Source organism: Ciconia boyciana, chromosome 8 (genome assembly GCF_034638445.1).
Source record: "Ciconia boyciana chromosome 8, ASM3463844v1, whole genome shotgun sequence".
Taxonomy (NCBI): domain Eukaryota; kingdom Metazoa; phylum Chordata; class Aves; order Ciconiiformes; family Ciconiidae; genus Ciconia; species Ciconia boyciana.
In genome coordinates this window covers 7,334,821-7,355,606 of record NC_132941.1, presented here as the reverse complement: position 1 = coordinate 7,355,606, position 20,786 = coordinate 7,334,821, and the positions used below count along the sequence as shown (strand labels likewise).

General features: G+C 38.7%; 1 protein-coding gene across 7 annotated transcripts in view; it reads left to right on the top strand.

The window, feature by feature from the left end:
• Positions 1-422: 422 nt before the first annotated feature.
• Positions 423-20,786, top strand: part of CHD2 (chromodomain helicase DNA binding protein 2) — a 72,465-nt gene continuing 52,101 nt past the window's right edge. For 2 of the 7 annotated variants that reach the window (XM_072869552.1, XM_072869547.1), the window contains exons 1-2: positions 16,596-17,503; positions 17,839-17,972. In XM_072869552.1, coding sequence (XP_072725653.1) covers positions 17,911-17,972 — 62 coding nt within the window. In that variant the 5' untranslated portion in view covers positions 16,596-17,503; positions 17,839-17,910. Of the gene's footprint in view, positions 838-3,505; positions 3,578-4,298; positions 4,389-8,654; positions 8,705-16,400; positions 17,508-17,837; positions 17,973-20,786 lie in introns of those variants that run through there. The other 5 variants (XM_072869550.1, XM_072869555.1, XM_072869548.1 and 2 more) reach the window with 5 other exon arrangements.

Here is a 20,786-nt window from a genome sequence, read left to right as displayed (position 1 = left end):
TCCCGCCTCCCTCCTCCCGCTGAGGGGAGCCTTGTGCGGACGCGGCGCGAGCCCGCGGCGGGCGGGGCGGGGGCGCGAGGAGGCGGGCAGGAGCCAATGGGGAGCGGCCGGCGCCGCTCGCCAACGCTCGGCGGCGGGCGCTGAGGCGGGGGAGCGGCGGGGAGCGCGGCCAATGGGAAGCCGCGGCCGCCGTGCGCGCGGGCCTGGGGTGGGGAGGTCGGAGGAGGGCGCGGCGCGGCCAATGGAAGCGGTGCGCGCGCTCGGGCCTGGCGGGGAGGGCGCGGCGCGGCCAATGGGGAGCGGCGCGCGGCGCGCGCGCAGCCGCGGGCGGGGCGGGGCGAGGGGGGGGCCGCCGCGCGCCGTAGGTAGGGGGCAGGGGCGCGGGCCCGCCCCTTCCTCGCCGCAGTGAGTAGTGAGCGGGCGGCCATGTTGTGCGGGGGGGAGGGGAGGAAGGAGTTGAGAGGAGACGGGAGAGACTCTCTCACACACACGGCACAAGATGGCCGGGGAAGCAGCCGCAGCTGCAGCCGCGCTCCCGGGCGCTTTCCCCGCCGCTCGGAGCGGGGAGGCCCGGCGAGCGCCCCCGGGTGCCGGTCTCGGGGGCCGAGTCGGGCCCGGCACTCTGGGGGTTCCGGGGCGACGGAGGGCGGCGAGCCGGGCTGCCGTGCGGGGCTGCCGACGGGCGGAGGGCAATGGCGCCGGGCTCCGGAGCCCTGCCCGCGCCTCTCCCTCGCCGGGCGGGCGCGGGGCCGTCCCTCACTGCGGGCAGGGCGAGGAGGGGAGCAGCGCCCCGTTCTCAGGGCCCCCGTTGCCTGCCGACGGGCTGCTCTTCGCCGGGTAAGTGCCTGAGTCTCCTCGCTTCTCATTGTCCTTTGTCCTTGGGAGGAAAAACAAAATGTCCTTGGAGCCGGGAGGGGGAGGGGGCGCCTGCCTCTCTCTGTCCCCCCTCGCCGCTCCCTGAGGGGAGCCTTGGGGACCCCCCTTCGTCTTCGTGACCCCTTTTGGGTGAGGGGGGAGCCGCGCAGTTTGGGGAGGGAGCGGCGGGAGAAGGGGTGCTGCAGAGGGAGCCCAGCTCGGCGAGCGCCCCGGTGACACTCGTCGGCTCCCGGGCTGCAGAGCGCTCCCCCTCCCCCCCGCTCATGCAGCAGCGAGGGGGCTCCGCACACCCCGTCCCCCAATGCAGCACGGAGGATGGGGGCAGCTGCAGACGGGTTCCCCGATGCAGCAGTGAGGAGAGGGGGGGCTGCAGACCTGTTCCCCTCCAGTGCAGCATGGAAGGGGGGCATCTGCAAACCAGCTTATAACTCCAATGCAGCAGTAAAGGGAGGGGGGGGAGAGGTGAAGACTGTACTACATCATCAGTTAAATGTTTAGCCCCAAGCCCGTATCTGTTTAAAGAGCATTTGTTGCCCATTGCTGCTCAGATGGGGATATGTTTTCGTAGTTTGTAAGAACAAAGACGCCATGTCCTTTTCTCTTAAAAATAAAACTTGGTGGTTTTTTCGTGGGGTGTTGGCTTTTAACTCTTTCTAAACCAGTAAGAAAAAACAGGCTGCGGATGAGACAGCTTAGTACTTTACTGAAACAATAGATAGAAATTTACTTCACTTGAAAAACAGCAGTTCAGGTGCAGAACTTTAAAGAAAACTCTTAAGAATTACGTGCAATATGATTTTGCAATTAAAACGGCAATACAAAAACTTACAAGCTTAAAAAAAACAAAGCTCGGTCATGCCAAGTCTACAGTTTAAAGTTGGCAAAATACTATAGTTGTGATTTAGACAGACGCTACGAGAAGAAAAGGTAGTTACTTAAATATGAATTATATGATAAGGAAACAAATGGGTTTGTGTGTGACATTAAAAGCTTTTAAAAAGCATTTATTGGGTGTCAGTTTTGTGTTTCGTATTCAGTTTGTGCATTTTTCAGGGAGCTCGCAGTCATTTCTGTTTACGTAGCATTTTTATCGTTGTTTCGATGGTTAATAATTTAGGAGTTGTACAACACCTATTGCAAGACTTTCTAAAAATACAAGTTTAAATGGAATGCCTGATGTTTGCTTTGCGTTGGCTCACATTCAGCAATTGCCAATTTAAGGGTAAAATTGTAATTCCAAATGTATAAAAAGTCACTATAGTAGAGCAAGAGGTAAATATTAAGAACTTTAGTTTTAATTGGAGATTGTGTATAGCCATATTTGTTGGATTTATCTAGTGTACACTTGTACAGGATTATAAAACTCCGTGCAGGTTTTAAATATTGCAGTTGGAGGTAAATCTACGTTTTTCGGTACTTCCTCTGCAAATACGAATCCATCATTACAGCAACGAAAGTTGCCTTTTTTTTTGGAAATATAAATACAAGTTTCAGCAACCATTGGACTTCAGTCACCTTTATGCAAAGTGTTCGGTGTCTTTATTTTAGATTTGGATTATGGTGGTTTTATAACCCCAGCAACAGTTCTGCAGTGTAGAACAGGTTCTGACATACACACTTTGCTGAAAAGAAAGTTCTAGCTTTAGGTGGGTGTCTGCTAATATATTAGAAAAAGAAAAATACAGGGGATAATTTTTTAAATAGCTTTGACTTGTTTCCTTCAGCTACTGAAAATAAAATACAGCTAAGTGTCTCTGAAAATAAATTGCTCTTAATTCTTAACATATTTTATTTAATGGTTCTGCATTTTTGTATATATAAGGTGTAGGAATTTTAATTTATATTTAGATATCTTTTAATGTAACATTAAAGTGTGGGTTTTTTTTAATTACCCACGTATTTACAGAATGATTCCAGACTTATTCTAGAGTATGAAAGTGGTGATAAATATAACTGCTGCAAAATAAAATGTTAAGCCTTTTCACAAAAGGCAAGAAAAGTTGGCTAGAGGTAGTGCAAATATGGTGTTCCTTGTGTTAAAGAGCATAGTTTGGGATCTGATTAAAGGTTAAAGAAGCTGAAGGTTTTAAAACTCTATTCTGAAGGGCAAAGTAGATACCTTTTTGGGGGAGATCAAGTAACTTATGACTTAAAATTCAGAGAAGCTGATGACAGAAGCCATTTTAAAATTACTTTCCTATCACTAGAGGTTGTATTTAATTTTGCATAGCCTTTTTCTAAAGACTTTAATGTGGAAAAAAAAGTACAAGGACTGAGAGGTATTGTGTGATAAATTACTCGTAAGAAAAAAAAAATCTTAAATTGGCTAGACAAATGTCTTTAAGTCATTCAAAATTAAAGTAATGGGAAACAGAAGAGCAGATTGCAGTTATTCATGCAAAAATATAGATCATGCAGTCATTCTTCATCTCCAGTGTTTTTCTTCAGCCAAGTATGTACAGCCACCCGTACTTTTATTTTTAGAGTTGAGTTCTAAAGATACAGTTGCTGCTATCATAAGTTTTTCCTAACTTAATAATTACCTAAAGATCAATAAATTTCAAGCGTCTGACTTGTTCTGCTTTTCTAAAGCAAAATGCTGAAAATTTCCATACTTTCTTTTTTTTAGGTAGAATCCCATGAACAATACCTTATTTCCTGACTGGCTTCCAGAAGAATCGTTCATACCTTATTTTCTTAGGTAAGAGTGGTTATAACTTTTGGTAGTATGTTCATTTCCTTGTTATTTTTTTGATCTTGGGATTTGCCTTTTTGCTACTGTGCAGACGGGAAAAAAAAGAAATCTCATTTTTAAATTGGAGGGGACACATTTTATAAATTATCTGGACTTCTTAAAAGCCTTTTTTGCAGATATGGTTAGACTGTCTTAAAATAATATGATGTTTATGCTGCCAATTCTGTATAAATTTTAGTTTACTAAGGCTATTTAGTAAGTGGATTGTTGTTTTTTTATATATGTATACACATATATATGGATTGTATTTGGAGGAAAATGACAGTATTTTCACATAAAGCCAGAAGTTCCGTATGTCCCATTTCACCAGTGAAAATGTGCATTGAACTTTAAAAATTGTTTGTTTTTTGTACTTAATGAGTTTGTAGCACTGACGCTTGGGGATATTGTAGAATTTGTATATGACAGTAATAACCCTACACTTCAGGTGTTCATACAGAAGGAGATTTTTGGGGCCTGTTTCTCGTTTTTGGAGACCTGAATGCTAATGCTTGTCCAGGATAGAATATTACATTTTTGTACTGTAGGTAAATTTTTTTTTATTAACTGCAAGACATCTTACGTGTTTTGAAAAAGTTTATATCGGTCGAGAACATTAGAACTGTAGGTAAAATCTGTATGTACCTTTGTTTTCAGACAAACCTGGTTTTGTTTTTTTTCTTTAAAGGCTATTACTGGATATTGTTCTTACTTCCAAAGATTAAGATGGCTGGTTGGGTAACAGACCTTGAGCAAAACTCTGTACTGTGCATCCCAGGTATGTTATGCTGTGTTGTGTGTGTGTGTGTTGTCTTTTTTTTTTTTTTTTAATTATCCTGGAAGTAATTTTTTTTTTAGTAAAATAAACATTGAACACTTAAGCTACAGTATTTTACCTTGTTGAATTCTCTTTCAAGTTTTAGTGCATTTGAAAACTGTTAGTATGTACTAACAGTTGATGTATGTACTAATAGTTGATATAAATACAGTAATGTTAACGTCTCCTTACACATCTTGTAAGATTTTCGTGGTCACTCATAAATAACTTATTTTAAGAATCTGAAATGACCGTGTCAACACATTGTAAAATAAAGCTGTGCTTATGAGGATTGCCATCTCTACTAGGGACATTCAGTCTACTCAAACTTTAGAAATGCTTTTCCTTCAGTTCAAGGTATTGGTTCATTTAGCAAGTGACACTCATAAGCTTTTCCTTTCCAATAAATTGTTTTTATACAATAAACATAGAAATTCTCTTTCCAGTGTAAATTTTACTCTGAAAGCCTAAACCTGCACCCATCGTTATGAAGTATCTTGCTGTCCTTCTTACAGTATAAACAAATCAGCTTTCTAATGTGTGGGTTTTTTTTTTTTTTGCACTTTAAGGTTCTGCATTTAGAGACAGTAACATGTTACATTTGAGTCATGCTTTCACCATTGTGTAATTAAAAGTTGGGGATCTTGTTTGCCTGTCTTAACTGGTTCCTTTTCACAGCTTACCATGCTAATGTACTTCAATACATATTCAGGACCTCAAAGCGTAAGGCGTCTTCATGAAGACATGTGTATCAGGATTCTCAAAAATACTCTTGATAAATTATGTAATTTTAAAAGCAAATTATCACGATAACTTAAGAATACACCTGTTATGAACCCGTACCTGAGTGCAGCTGTTCTCTTTGGCTTGGATGAAGGGTTCAGCCTGTTCATATAAGAGAAGTCATACACCAGTTTTGCATAAGCTTTTTAAAAATGTCTCTTCAGGTTATAATAAACCTTTATCTGCAGTAAGTCACTGCTAATATGCAAGACAGAATTCAAATAATATTTATAGATAATAGACATATGCTGTACACTGTGGATGTCCTGCAACAAAGCACAGCTAACGAACAAGGCTGTTAGGTATGTTCTAGAACTTCATTGTGTAACTGTCTGATGTGAAGTTTGAGAATTAGAAGTTTGTGTTAGAAATGATCTGGTACCTTGAGAAGAACAGCAGAACATACTTGAAATCTCATGGGGAATTTTCAATCACCAGATATTGCACGGTCTGTTACGATAAAGGCAAGACTAGCCTGATTCACATAAAAGTCTGATAGTAATGATGGTACTGAACTTGTCAAACTCAAGACTTGTATTCCTAATGTTAAATCCTTAAATGTCTAAAGCTGCAACTTTTAATTGAGCTGCTCTTAAAAAAAAAAAAAAATTTAAAAAATACTGTGCTCAAGAGCAGAGTCATCTGGACTGACCTGAGCGTTGTATGATGAATACGAAATTGAGCACTTTGATCTTAATGGTCTTAAATATTTCCTATATCACCATGGTGCTGTTTGTGCTGAATAGATACTATAATAAAAACAGTTTTAAATTCCCCTTGTTACTTTTGTGACCTCTTTGGAGCTGCCTTTTCTTGTAAGAACAACATGTTTTCATCTAGTAAATGGCAGCTTGATCTTTAGGTTAGGTAGACCTCGGTAAGCTAGGTGCATGCTACTGGGGACTTGAGGAAAGTTTTTAAGTTCATGACCACCCTACAGCATACTAGGGAGGATTGATGAGGTCAGAAGAACGCTCTCTGGTTGAGTCTTAATAACTCTTTCAGTAGAGGAAGCTGTTCCTCTGTGGTGATAACAAAGCCATATTAGGTATTCTCATAGAATTAATTTGTAGCATTGACAGCTTATATGGAAAAACATTGGTGTGGTGATATATGTCATCTTTGCCAAAATACTTTCTTCATTTATCCTGAGAAAGAATCTGATGTCAGGTAAATAGCTTTAGAGCATCTGACCTCACCTCATGCTGTGAAAGGAGATATGCTTTCCTGATTCTTAGAGCTAGCAGTGCCAATCTTTTGGTGAAGGAGTCGTGGACCTGTGATGCAAGGCATGTTTTATGTGGCGTAGGCCATACTGTACATATGACATCTCATTCTATAATTTAAAAATAAGTAGATGCCACAACTATAAGACTACCTAAAAAAAAGTAAATCCATGTTTATTTTTAAATAGGGGATGGATTTTTTAAACACATAAGGGCTACAGCAGTTACTGCAAGTAGTCCGATTAAACGATTTTTAGTTTAATGTTAAATAAATTGAATGTTAAATAGGAAATACAGGTGTTAATCTGAAAGGCTAATTTTTTTCAGCTGAAACTTTTATTTACTAGCTCTGTAGTTTGTGGCTCTTGGCATAAACCTTCAGCTTTTGTGATGCATTCTATAGTTCAGGAGTGAATGTGGTTTGGATATTAAAATCCAAAAAACTCAAAATACAGTGGTATATTTTATAATGGTGGAAAAATGATCACTTGTGTGATCGTATGAATGAAATGTAATACGTTACTAATGTCTCAGTGCTGTTTTTATAAAATGCATTGATTGGTTCATTCATTCACTTCAGAGTAGAGAAGTCTCACTCTTACTAAGTGATACCACCCGGACAAATATTAGATTCCTTTTGCAAAATTTTGCTGAGGTCAGAAGAACACACTCTGGTTGAGTCTTAGGAAGTTTTTCAGTAGAAGAAGCTGTTCCTCTGTGGTGATATAAAGCCATATTAAGTATCCACATTAAAGTTTCTGTGAAATTACCATAACTGGATGCTAACTCTAGAATTAAAGAAAACAGGAACCAACTTGAATGCAGATTATGTTTGTTTAGCTGAGCTGTAAATTATTAAAAATGGCTGAGAGCTGCGAGTTGAAAAATCTTTCAATCATTAACTTTACCTAGTCTTTACATATTAAATCATAGTTTCTAAGTGGCTTTTTTTTGAGTTAAATGGTACATATAGGACAGAAGGAGATTTAAAGGGCGTAAGTAAACCTCTTCACCTAGTTCATGTTTTTGCTTTGTGTGACTGATAGATGCCTCTTGGGTGATCAAAGTTCAGCAACCATGTTGTGTTTCTTACACAAAGTGCCCATCCACCATTTTAGAAGTACTTCAGTTTTGTGCTTCCATTTAATAGCAGCTGTTGGATCAAGTTTTAAATGACTGTTTTAAACCTCTCTTTCATGTTCATTTGGATATTCTGCATGTTTATGCCAGTTTACTACTATAATTTTTTACCATTTCCACTTTCTAAAGGGATCTTTTTCCATATTAATAATTTCAAGTAAATTACATCAACAAAGAAATGACAATTCTGTTTGTCACAGCTTGCTTTCTTTCTACACATCTGAGTAGCTATCAGTTTGAAGAAGAGAGTTTAGACAGTTGTAGAAAATTATGCGTAGTATAATAACACTGAATAGGTTCATTAATTTTTACATATTTGAGGCTATATTCCAATTTAAGTAGATTCTGAGAGATCACGAGAGAAGCAGTTTGCTTGTACGTGTTCAGTGGATAACTTGTATGGCTCCTGATAATGGACGACTTCATGCAGTTGAAATTTACAGTGAAGAAAGAAGGGTTCATGAGTTGTTCTAGAGTTTTAGGTCTTATTTTAATTTTACTACCTCTGCTTAAGGTGATTTTGATGAAGTGTTTATTGATGTGGATTGCCAATAAGCATTTTCAAAGTTGAGTTTTCAAATTTGGGCCTTGCCCATATACGGGTAACTTATTCCGTATTAGTGTGTTAAATAATTCCACTACATCTAGCCAATACGACCTCTTAGTAAAATGAATATTTTAATTATTTTTATGTGAAGAGCAGATCAGTTAGTTTCAGCATACTTCCTCTTGATGCCCGATTTATCTTTTTCAAAAATTTCAAAAAATATTTTTTTATTGTTGTTGTTCCTTTGTTTCTCAAGGGATTTCTGTACAGGAATGGGTCTGAATTTCTTGGGTGGTTTGCACAGGTTCTTTGATAACAGGTTGCCTAGTGATACTTCAAATTTTTTAGAAAAATGTCTTTTGTACTGTATGCTGTGATCTGCTGGGAATGTTTTTTTGGTGGGTGGTTTGTTTTTTTTTTTTTAATTTTATTTGAGGATAGGGCTTTTTTAATAGTCTTAGGATAGTGCTCTGGTCTTTATTTTTAAGTTTTCTTTTAATTCAAGTGTTTGATATATCATTTTCCCTACAGATGTGTTGAGGAATTGATTTACTCACTGTATGCTCTTGGTTGAAGCACTGGTAAGTTGTTATTCCTAATAACATTTACTTTTTAGCTTTAAAAAAACAAAATAAAAAAACAAGGAGCACATGTGGCTATAATGTTTAAGTTGCTGAAGTTTTTTGCTGCGTACATCCTGAAGTTCCTTAAAGTGTGTCTGTGTGCACATGTGCGTTTCCAGAAGGCTCAGTTAGAAGGACCACAGGAGCATTCTTGCTGGGCTCTTAGGAAATAAAGCTATACTTGGATAGTACTCTCAACTTGTCTCACTGGAGAACAGCTTTCATATCTAATTGTAGTTCTTTGGTCTTCTGCTTCTGTGTTTTGACTCCATATTTTGTTGAGATCTATTTGCTTGTTCAGAAGGGTTTGGTACACAAATGTCTGTCTCTACACAGAAGTACTGCACACAGTCTGGATAACAAATGGTGTGGAAAGTATCATAGCAGGTAGAACGTGTCTTACAAGCATCTCGTGTTGTCCTTTTATGCTTCTGTCAGGATCAGTGAGGGTCTTTGAGCAGACAGTAACTGTCTTCTGTTCTATGATTGTTCTGTTTCTGTTCTTCATTCATAAAGCTTCAGCTATGCAGAAAATGGTATGTAATGCTGATACAGTTTCCTGTATTAAACTGCTAGCTCATAGACGTCATTTAGGAATCATTCCCCATGTAGTCAAAATGCAGAACTGGCACGCTTGAGCAGAAAAATTCATTCAGTTCTACACTGGATGAATATGGGAATAGGATTTTCTCCAGTTTCCTTTACTAAAAGGAATTTGGTCTCGATGACCTTTTGCTGTCTTTGGCACATTCAGTGACTCTCTTGGCAGTTGTCTCTGGAAAGACCCAAGTCCTTTTCTCTTCCTGTCTGCTTAAAATTCAGACTCCTTGATTCTACACTTTTAATTAGGGCATCCATTGCATTTCGTGTACATGAATTAACTCTTTTTTTTTTTTTTGTAGTGGGAAGCTCTATTCCTGTAGAACTATGCTTTGGAATATGTGCTTTTCTTTAAGAGACAGCTTCTTGGAGACAGTTCTTTCAGTATGACATGGTACCTGATTGAGTAATGCCTTCCTTAGACTGCAGACAACTTGAGAAAATGTTGTTCCAAGAGGCAAATATTCTCTTGTTTCAGTGGATAGATGATAGATAGTGATTTTTAACTGCCCAATGGCTATGTATGTTAGCAGAGACCTTCAGTGGCCATGCTTACCTTGTACAAACTGCCATCTATGCTGCCTCAGGTGCTAGAAAAGCAGCTACTACCTGTTTGTACTCTGAAATCCCATGCTCTCTTCTTATCTGCTCACATGGTGTGGAGGCTAATGTAGAGCTCTTTTGAAAGGAAGAAGGAGTACGTGGGGGTAAGGTGCAAACCTTGCTAGGCCATGTTATTGTGCTGCTTTTTGGTACATTTAATTTTGAACCAATTTTATCACTGAATTTTCAGTCCTGAAGCAAAACCGTAGAATTAATGAACTTTGAGGAATTCAGTTCTTATTGTGCATACATGTGCTCAGTTTTGATGATATTTGATTAGTGTTTCATCTCTTCTACTACTGTGTTCCGTAAGTTTTATTGCTTTGTTCTTTCAGAAGTCTTAGGCTATTTTTCACACTGCAGGTATGTGTAGAACAGCATATTTCTTCCTATGTTAGGAGAAAATGTTACTCCTTCCAACTGTTCCTCAAAACTCTTCCTATGCTGTCCACTGTTGTCTTTTTTTCCCCAATCACCTGCTATAATCTCTAAACATGTGACTCATATTCCATTTTTATATTAATCTTCATCTGTTTCCTACATCTTTCTATGTGCATTTTTTCTGTTTTCTCTCATTGGATTGTAAATTAGCAGTTGTCAGATCTGGTTTCTTGAGCAGGAATTTGGCTTTTCAGTTACTTACTGAGTAATTTCCTCCATGCCTTTCTGTTTTATAATCCTTACCTAAAGGAAGGAGCGAATGTGAAAGTCTTAATTGACTTAGAAACAGTTGTCTTCAAAAGAAGTTGCATCAAAATGCACTTGTAAAAACATCCAAATGTATGGATCTCGAAAGATCTAGTAATACCCTCTGTTAACATAGGTAATGTTTAGTTGAAGCACTGATTTTTAATTTTTCTTTCTAATAGAGGGGGGAAAATACCTGAAAATGCCAGGAGCTTTATTGAAGTTGGCATACTTTGCTTAATGCAATAAAATTTATTATTTAAAAATAACACCCACAAAAGAGTGCATCTGTGAATATAGTCACATCTTACTTGAAATTAATCTCTAAATCTGAGAAATCTGGCAAACAGCCTTTCTTAGCTAAAAATACCTGATCCTACATGAGTTGTGCTTTTACTCCTGTGCTTACTGAACATCTAATAGTGGTAAAAGCAGACTTAGGACTATCCAGAGTACTTAGTTACTTTTAAAGATTGGACAGAACATCATTATGGACTTCAGATGTCAAAAAAGGGCACGTCTGCTTTTTCCTCTACTGTAAAACTTACTAGAGACGTGTGTTTGAGAATAAAATCTTGCCTTAATGAACTTTGAAATGTAGAACTTCAGGTTTGATTTGCTCAGAACCTCATTCTGTCCATTCAGCTCCCTCTGTTGGAGTGAATTCCCTTTACTAGCGTTATGTCACCTTGGTTTTTAAGTTTAAGCTGTAGTGTGAGAGATTTCACTCTGGAAAACTTTGTACATGTATTGGTGTCTTATGCACTTGCAGTGATGCATGTGTGTTTTACATGTTATTGGCCTTCAACCTCATACTTGACAAACGCAAGGTTTCAATAGATGTGAAATTGCTGAGGCCATGGTTTTGGCCATAAGAGGCATCTTTTATTGCTGTGGTCTCTTAGTAGGCAGAGCAATGAATAAGGAGTTACAAAAACCTGAAGAGAAAGACTTTGTAAACTCATATGTTTCAAAACTGTTGCCTTAAACCTTTAAGCATGGTTGTAAATGGTTTCTGTCTGTTGATACAGAGTGTCGATATGTTACCAGTGATTTGAAAGAAACTTTGGAAGTATTACATGACTGCCCAGGTCCCTTATTTATCATGAGCAAAATACTGTGTTTGGAAACAAATACAGTAAATAGTAGATAATAAAGCTTGAAAAATGGGGTGATGCCTAACTGATGTTACAGAAGGAATGAAATATTTATGTCATCTAACAAAAAAATCGGGCTATTCAATCCTACCTTAAGTGTAGGATCACTGCATATGTCTTAGTGGAGAAGGAGTATATTTTTGCAACATTATTGAAACTTCTTAGTAAAATGTGTAAGAAAACTTAGTAATTCATAAGTAAACAAATGCTGTGAAATCTTTTAAAGCAAATGTAGATTTCACATGAAAAAGTGTACAAATTGCTATTAATATTTTGGCCATTACTGTGGCATCTTTTAGATGTATGAATAACTTTTAGAACAAAGGCTGTTGTAGCATGTTCTTAATTATAATATAACATCCGTTCTGTTTACTGCTAATTATTTTACAAGGTCAAGAGGAGAGTTTAAAATGAATGTGGTGGGGTTACTTGCAAAGTTTTTGGTATAACCAAACGTAGGTAAACCTAGTAGGGAAACTTGCCCTTAAATTGCTTTTGGCAGATCTTGTTAGTGTCTAAGATGGAAGGCTAACCCAACTGAAAAGGGCCTTTCAAGGTTGACTAATATGTAACTAAATTACATTTTTGAGAGGGGGGGAAAGCTGATGCCAGTAATTAAATTTCCCTATGTTAAGCTTTTTACAATAACTATAAAAATTATTTTAACGGTCTTATTTATGGGGTTTCCACTGTGCTCATGTTAGTACTTCTGAATATTTGATTGTGACAATAATGGACAACTTTGTGGTGGTTTACTTTTCATCTTTTGGTACCTTGGTCAAGGCATTAGCATTAAAAATGATTCAAAGTTTTAATTTATCTTCAAATGCCTAAATGGATTTGAAATTAAGCTAGTATACCAATAAGAACTAAAAAAAAAACCCCAAAACCAAAACAACCCAAAAAACCTGTTTATTCAGTTTAGTATGGGAAAAAAATCTTTCAAAATATTTAATTCCTGTCTTAACTGAGGATGAGTTGAATGCTTGAAACAAAGAATTTCTGCAAACTTTGAATGTTCAATTTCTGGTTCTGAAAATGTGAAGATCCTGTGGTTGAATACTATTACAACTACGCACATTGCACAATGCAAAGCAAAGTGAATTACCAGATCCTGCATTCCACTTCTATGTGCTGTACTTCTTTTCCATTGTATTTAAAACAAGGAATTCTATAGAGGAGTATAAAACAGGACAAATGGGCAGTTATGAAAGTCAGACTGAGGCTTGTTGCACTGGTTCCATTGCTGTTTGCTTTGCTATAACTGGTTATTTTGAAATGAGAATGGGGAAACTGGAGTGATGAGGCAGAGACCACTAGATGGCTCCACTGATTGTTGCTGGACTCTGGGTAATTTCTGCATCACTTGTGAAAATTTGCCCGGGATTATCAGGGGAACAACATAGTGGTGGAGTTGGCTTTCAGACAGAAATGAGGTTAAAGGTATACATGTTCAAAAGAATAAATTGACGTTGGAGTGCAGACACTCAAAGTCATGATGACATTTTAAAACCTTTTTTTCTCTGTCAGTCTCTTCTGCAGTTAGCATTGGTTTTAAAATGATGTTCTTAACACTTAGTAACTTCCTGTACTTGATTTTTGCACCTTAAGAGCAGCACTACTTTTTAAGTACATGAGCTTATTTTTCTTGAAAGAAAATGTAAAGATGGGGACATTTGTTTTGTATTTATCCATGTGGAAGTCATTTGATCAGTTTGGTTTGTCACTCACCTGTGGGCTTGGTTGCTGTTATATGAAGAGTAATGTTGGAATATGGATCAGGAGTAGTATGGTGGCCTTGCTAAAGGCAACTAGTGTAACTTGTTACCATTTTCATCTGACTTCTGACACATCCTTTCCCACCAGTAGCTAAACCAGTCATTCCGTTTGTTTATAAGTGTGCGTTTGCTGTTGCACTGTATGTCTTTCATGAGCTGGAAAACTGGGTTAAGATGGTGGAATGTCTTGTCTCCAGTCACCATCTGTATATAGGAAACCAGTTTTCATGCCTATTACATTGGTTTTGATGGATCTCTGTCTTTGAAGAAAGGAGCATGGACAGTAGTTAAAAAATTTTGGCTTTATTATAATAAACTTGGTTTTCCACTAAGCAGTGTCAGCTTTAGTAGATGGGTCAGTCCAATAAAGATGGTTGCCAGAGCAAATATCTCAGATTTCCCACTATTGATTTCTCTAGTGTTTTAACACTATGGAGACATTTCAAATGGAATTTATGGAGCCTGAAAGGGTTCTTGAACTTGAATTGTTCCTCCCCTACTTCTTTATAGTTTTGGTTAAAGTTTATTTTTTTGACTCTTGAACGGATGATTTGACATTGTTTGTTCATGATAAAAGTAGATGTTCTGGAATGTGTAATATGAAATGAAGCATCAGTTATATGTTTAAACCATCTTCAAGGTACAGTAGTTGAATGTCTTAGTTTAAAGATATAATCTGTATTCCAACAGCATTTTTCTTTTAATTTTCCATAAAGAATCCAATCAGATGAAGAGTGTCAAAAGGAGTCTGCGAATGAGACACCAAGATGGCAGTTCCACTGTTGATTGAGAGGTTGAGGAAATGGACTAATGCATGAGTGCTGTGATATGTCTGTCCAAGAAAAGGATGTTAAATCGTGGACTCTCATGTTATTAAACCAGAGAAGATCTGGGTTGTGATCATCCTATCAAAATGGACTTTGCACTTGAATTAATCAGGGGACTGTATCAGTGACTGTCCAATGATGGAACTGTTTGAGGACTGGGTGGCAAAATTTTACTCTCGGGTTGTGTATGCATAACAGGCAAATTCATTTGGTAAGAGATCTGTTGCTACCCCTTTGGAGAAAATGTAATGTTTTTTTAAGTGACTTAATAAAAGGTTTTGGTTTCTTTCACACTTTGTGTTTGTCCTTTCTGGCTGAATATATATTTTTTTTTTTTTATTGTGTTGATATTGAAGTGGGTTACGGTTTTGGTTGCTATTAAAGTGAGAAATACTTTAGCTGCTAAGCACTGAAGGCAAGGTAAAATTTTGTGCTATACTTGATTTAAAAATGTGGTTTTCATTTGCAAATTATCTTCACTTTGCCATGACTTCCAATGAATTTTTATTCGCTGGTTTGTTCATTCAGGTGCTTAATGTTAGGGGTTTTTCAGTACTTGGCCTGTTGTCAGGGTACTTCTGCTGAACTTTCTGAAGTTATTTTAAGATGGAATTGATATCAATTGAAGGCTGGGTAAATATGACAATAAAGGAGTATTTGAATGTTTTGTGTAACTTTTTTAGGTATGCTTCTTCAGTTGTGTATGGGTACAGAAACTTTTCAACAGATTTCCTGGACAACATACTTCCTAAAGAGTCTATTCTGTCTTAAAATTGTTCTGTACAAGTGTCCAATCTGCTTCACCGCTATTTAATGTAGACTTAGCTGTGTGATACTGTACTATGTGTTTGATGAGAAAAAATTGAGTTATTTTTGATATTGCTATAGATGACACGTTAACCTTTACTTACATTTTAAAATGAATTTTAAAATGATTTTAATGTTCAAAAAACAATTTCCTTTCAAGTTTCTTGTGGATCAAATAGTTAAACTGTAGCTGCCTTCCTATGTATGTTTCACCTGAAATTCATAGTTGTCTTTGTTTTATGCTGGAGGGCCAAGATGACAAACGTGGTCCTGAGATAACCTAGGTGTTTTCTTTTAAAAACAAACAAAACCAAACAAAACCCCATTTTGTGTGTTTAACCATTTGGCTTGCTTGGACTTCTTTGTAAGTGTCCATTTTTACCGTGATGAATTGTTCATACCTGTTTAATCCAGCTGTTTTGATGATGCACCCTTGCTTGCTCAAGTTTGGTTTTGCCATGATTTGTATGGTGGAGTTGGATACTGGGACCAACCTAAAGGGATCCCCATTCAGATGAGTGGATTTCCTTAGTGTTGCCCAAAATTGCTTGGAATGGTCTTGCGTTGTGGTGTTTAGTTCTTGTAGTTAGGTGCAAGGGGTCTTCTGTAATTAATTGGTAAACTGAAATTCTTTAAAATGGACTGTGGCAACAGAGTGTACCTACTTAAACCTCTTGATGTGGAAAGATGATGGGTTGTTGGAGGATGTGAATGGCAAGCGTGTGGAGGAGTTGATGGGGACTATCTTGGTTCTACTGGTAGAAGCCAATGTTTTCAGGCTGTTGCGATGCTGTGCCATGGATGTCCCCATAGAAGCCCAAACTAGCCCATTACCCCCTTCCCCCCAGCAGTCCCCCGGTGTCTGATTTCACTGTCTTGTTGTGATGCTTGTGAATGTGCACGATGCCCTTGTACTTTAAGGAGTCTGTTGAACGTGGGAAGACAACTGGTAGTCAGAATACAAGCGGTTAGGGGATGCTTGGATCTCCTCCATTTCCTCTGTGATGCATCCTCTCAGTACTAGGATGTTGTATTTGAGATGTTGCTTGATTTCCAGTGCTACGGCTCGGTTATTATATGGCTTTAAAGTTCATTTGTCATGTTAAAATCTGTTAATGAACATTAATGGGTTAAGAATGTGAATTCGAAATAACCCTTTTAATGGTGTCAGGCTTATTTTACATTAGTGCCTTCGCCTAACTGATGAAAATTGTGTAGCTGTTGGATTTTTGTTGTTGGGGAAAACCACTAGGGAGGCGCTGTCGAGCTGGAGGGGGTTGTTGGCAATGGTGGGCTCGCTTAGGAGCGCCTGATGCTCTTGTCCCAAGCTTTAAGTGCAAGTGTTGGGTGACGAATGGAGGACCTATTGTCTGGGGATACTGCCACTGAATTGAAAAAAAGCTACCCCTTGGGTGGGGTGAGCCCCAAGGTGGGTTGTTGCTGGCTGCATGGCTGTTAGCTCCACTTCCATTCTTTCAAAATGGCTTGTAACAGCACCACTTCCTGTCCAGGGAGGAAGTAATTTTAGCCCAGGCACTGAAATATTTAGCAAATCTTTAAAACAAAAGGCACAAATTCCATTTCTTTCTGGTTTCAAAAGGGTGCCTGAGCCACATGGGGTTAAGGTGCCCCTTCAGCTGGGGTAGTTGGAAGAAGCCAGGGCTGTGGGGGTAGCAGGCACCCTTTAGGTGGAGGCTATCTCTTTTTTTGGTAGAAATGAAGGGGTGGGTCTATGGTACATCACCTGAGTTGTGGGGTAAATGTAGAGAGTGTCAATCAAAGGCAGAGCTCAGAGCTGGGAAGGAGCTCTAGATGGCGGCTGTGCCTTAGAGAGAGCGCGCTCAGCTCCGTGCCTTCCCCAACACTTTACGCAACTTTCCCTAACTTTCGGGCAGCCTCAGGGGGCCCCCACAGCCCCTTGCCTCTCCTAGGCACTAATTGGGGGCCGAGCGGACCTTTTTCGGGCAGAAAAGCAGCTTTTGAGGGCTCCCTTTTCGTGCCTTGCTGGAAAGAAGAAGCCGTGGAGAGAGCCCAGGTCGTTGTTTTTCCAGCTTAGAAGCCATGGCGTACCTCCATTTTTGTGCGCTCTCCTAATGAGCTTTTTCCCTCGGACATTTTTGTACTAATTATCGCTTCTTTTGCTTTATCGGCAGCATATTTTTGGGATTAGAATATATATTTTTTTTCATTCTCTGAAATTCGTATTTTATCATTATAACTCTAAATATTTTGGATCTAATGTTTTTCCACTACCCGAAACTAATATCGACTTGGTCCTGGCGGCGGTGCATGGATCAGGTAGGTGAGCAATTAATAATAATAATTTTTAGATTTCTGCCGTTTTGAGTACTTTGATTTTCGACCGATTTAAGCTGTATTGGGATGACGCAATAAGATACAGAGATTATTTGCATCCAGTGTTACTTTGGGAAAGTTTGCAGGATGCTCCTCTACTGTGTTTATTCTCGGATTTTTCTTCTAAAAACGATTATTTGTTTTAAATCTCCGTTTTGCCGTGTTGATCAGTGTTGTGTATTGTTATAACAATATCATTGCAGCGTCAGGACTTTGTTCCTGATAATGAAAGCCAGTGAAACGAACTGGGACCTTACCTTTCTTTCAACTTTTGACAGTAAATACCTGGGCACAGGACTTCAAAGCAAACAGACACCCCTGACCCCCTCTTAATATTTAAGAATAAAAAGATGATGAGAAATAAGGACAAAAACCAAGGAGAGGAGGGTTCAGTCCACAGCAATGCATCGAGGTATGATCTATCAACTTTCTTTTTTTTTTTTTTTTGTAAAACCTGTGAATACCCTGTTTACTTTGACAGCCTTGGGTTACTGTCAGTGCTTAATACAAAACATTTTACTGATTTTGCTTCCTTTTTAAGGAATGACCTTGAGATTGTTAGCATGCCACACCCTAATTTTTTTTGGTAGCAATTTCTGAAAGTTGTGTTGTGACTTAAGGGCCCATGTCATAGTCAAAAGGTACTGTACCTTTATTCAGGGGAGCCCTTTCCTCTGTATTATGTTTTTCCAGCTTTTGAATTTCAGTTTTTAGGTTTTTTGTGCTGTGAAAAATGACCTTGTCGGTTTAGCCATTGCTGCATTGCACCATTTTACATACAAGGCAAATTTTTCTTTGAAGAATTTCAGAAGTCTAAACTTTAACTGAGGGCCCTACAGAAGCCTGGTGTAGTAGTAAATTATAGTAAATAGACACAAGAAAAAGTTACATGAATGAAAAAAAGCTCATTTTAAAATATAAACTGGAAAGTGCCTGTTTGTCTGATACCCCTTACTTCAAATTTTATTTGAGCTTGTAGAACTTTGATACTGTTTAGGTATTTTAGAATATTTTTATACAATTTAACCAGACTTTCTCCTGCTGGTGATAGCATTTCGTATCATAAAATATACACTGGGACTGTTAACAAGAGGCTCCAAATGCTTTGCTTGTTTGTTTAATGTATTTTTGCTCAGAGTGTTTTATTTACTGTTGTTGAGTAATGAGATTCTTTACAGATTTTTATAAACTTAACCTTGATGTGGGAAAAGCATGAAATACTGGAAATGTTTGTTTGCTAGGAATGCAGAAGTATAATTACTGAATTGCTCATTTTGTATTTAAAGGGTCGGCTTTTTCGAAAATTGGAAACGAAACTGCGTTTTTGTTTTCTAGTTTGTAAATACACTTGAGTTTTGCATTTTGTTAATTTTAATTGAATCGTGGCCTGTTTATTTTTCTCTGGTGTTGTCTTCAGTAATTTTTAAGCAACATTAATAAAAAAGAATTCTGAACTGTCTATTGTATCACATGTGCTCTATGTGATGTTTGCAGGTGTTTGTATAGTATTTTTGATGTCCAGTATTTAACCGCCCTTAAACACACAAACTTGAAATAGTATGGAATTATATATTATCAAATTACTGTAACCTTCTAGCATAAACTTGGATGGTATTCTGGATGTATTAAAATTGCAGTTAAATTTTAAATCCTAAAATGGATACGGGTAAGTTTGTTTAATTTGAAATCATTATTAACTAAATTAGCCTCAGGGACTGTTGAAGCATTACATATAGCACCTATACAGAGCTTTTATAATAATGCAGTTTAAAAAACACATCAGACTTTCAAACCATGCTATCTTTATATTACTGTAAATACTGCAAACAAAATATTGCCTAAAAAGTCGATTTTTTAAAAAAAATTGCTTATGATTCAGCTTATTTAAGTCTTTATGCTTTTTTTAAAATGCATCTTATCAGCAAGAGCAATAATAGGTGTGATTTGTTCAGGAAATCTAAATTAAGGTATTTTATTGGTGTTAGAAGTATTATGCTAAACAGGAGATGAAATTGGAGACATCTAGCAGTAGTTCCACAGAAAGAAGACCTTTGGGGTTTTTGTCCTTAGGGGTATTATATTTGCATAGTGTCTCGTGTGCTTTTGGTGTTTTCATTGAAACATTATTTACCGTAATTGATCAATTTACATGTAACACCTGTTGTGTGAGGTTACCCTTCTATCCCTTCACAATTTTTTCTCAAAATAAACTTGCTGTGGGTAACATCCACTCACCTGAAGGGTGGGAACAATTGAGCACAGGATATTTGTAAGTGAGCCCTGTCGAGCTTATTTCTGAGCTGTGAGTCAGCTGTATGTCGTAAAATGGGCTTTACTTCCTGAGGTTGACTTGAAGTTGTAGGGGAAATGATTTCTAGGAAGTAAAGCCACCACTTTGCTTTACCGTAGCCCAGAAATGCACTGATGTCTGCACTTCACGTGCTGCTGGCCAGCTTTCTCCCCGGTTGTGAGACCAGCTCGGCATCCGTGGAAATATGTGAAGTCCTGTTACATAAACCCTGGTGGGAGGCCTGGGTGATGGAGACGGATGGAAAAGGTAGATATGGCCGGTGCCTTTCACCTGGGCTGGAGAAGCAAAAATGCGGGACTAGAGAAAGGTGTTAAAGCGGAAGAAAATACAATTCCTGTACACCACCTTAGTGTCCTAACTGGGGAAGACGTTTGGAATTGACTCCTACCTTTCCAGTCTTAAGAAAGTGCAAAGGTATATGCTGAGTAAACAAAAATACTGAGAATTGTTCCAAAACAGGTGATTATTCTTGGGAAGGGAAATGGTGTTAACTCTTTACAGTTTGTAAGCTGCGAGGTGTACTCAGTGCTTTCTAGATGAACAGCAACACCTGGCCTTTGTATATTGACAGTAAATCTTCCCAAACTTGAAGCTGATTGTTTTCATGCAACTTTCTCCACCTAGGATAAAAGTTGGGATGCTGCAGTTACTAATAACCACCACCTGTGTATCTGGGACTTGCATTAAATAATTGAACAAAATCCTGGTGTGTTTTCTAGCATCTTCTATGCTGCATTTCTGAAAGGCAGGTGGTGTGAGAGAGTACATCCATGGTGCAACCCTAATGTGAACTTCAGAGGTGAGAGGCAGACTGGGGTCCCCCTGAAGTCCAGGAGTGAGTTTTGTAGGGGATAGCAAGTAACAAGCGGTGGATACGTTGTTCCTCTAGTTTCCCCTGGCCTGCATATGTTGCAG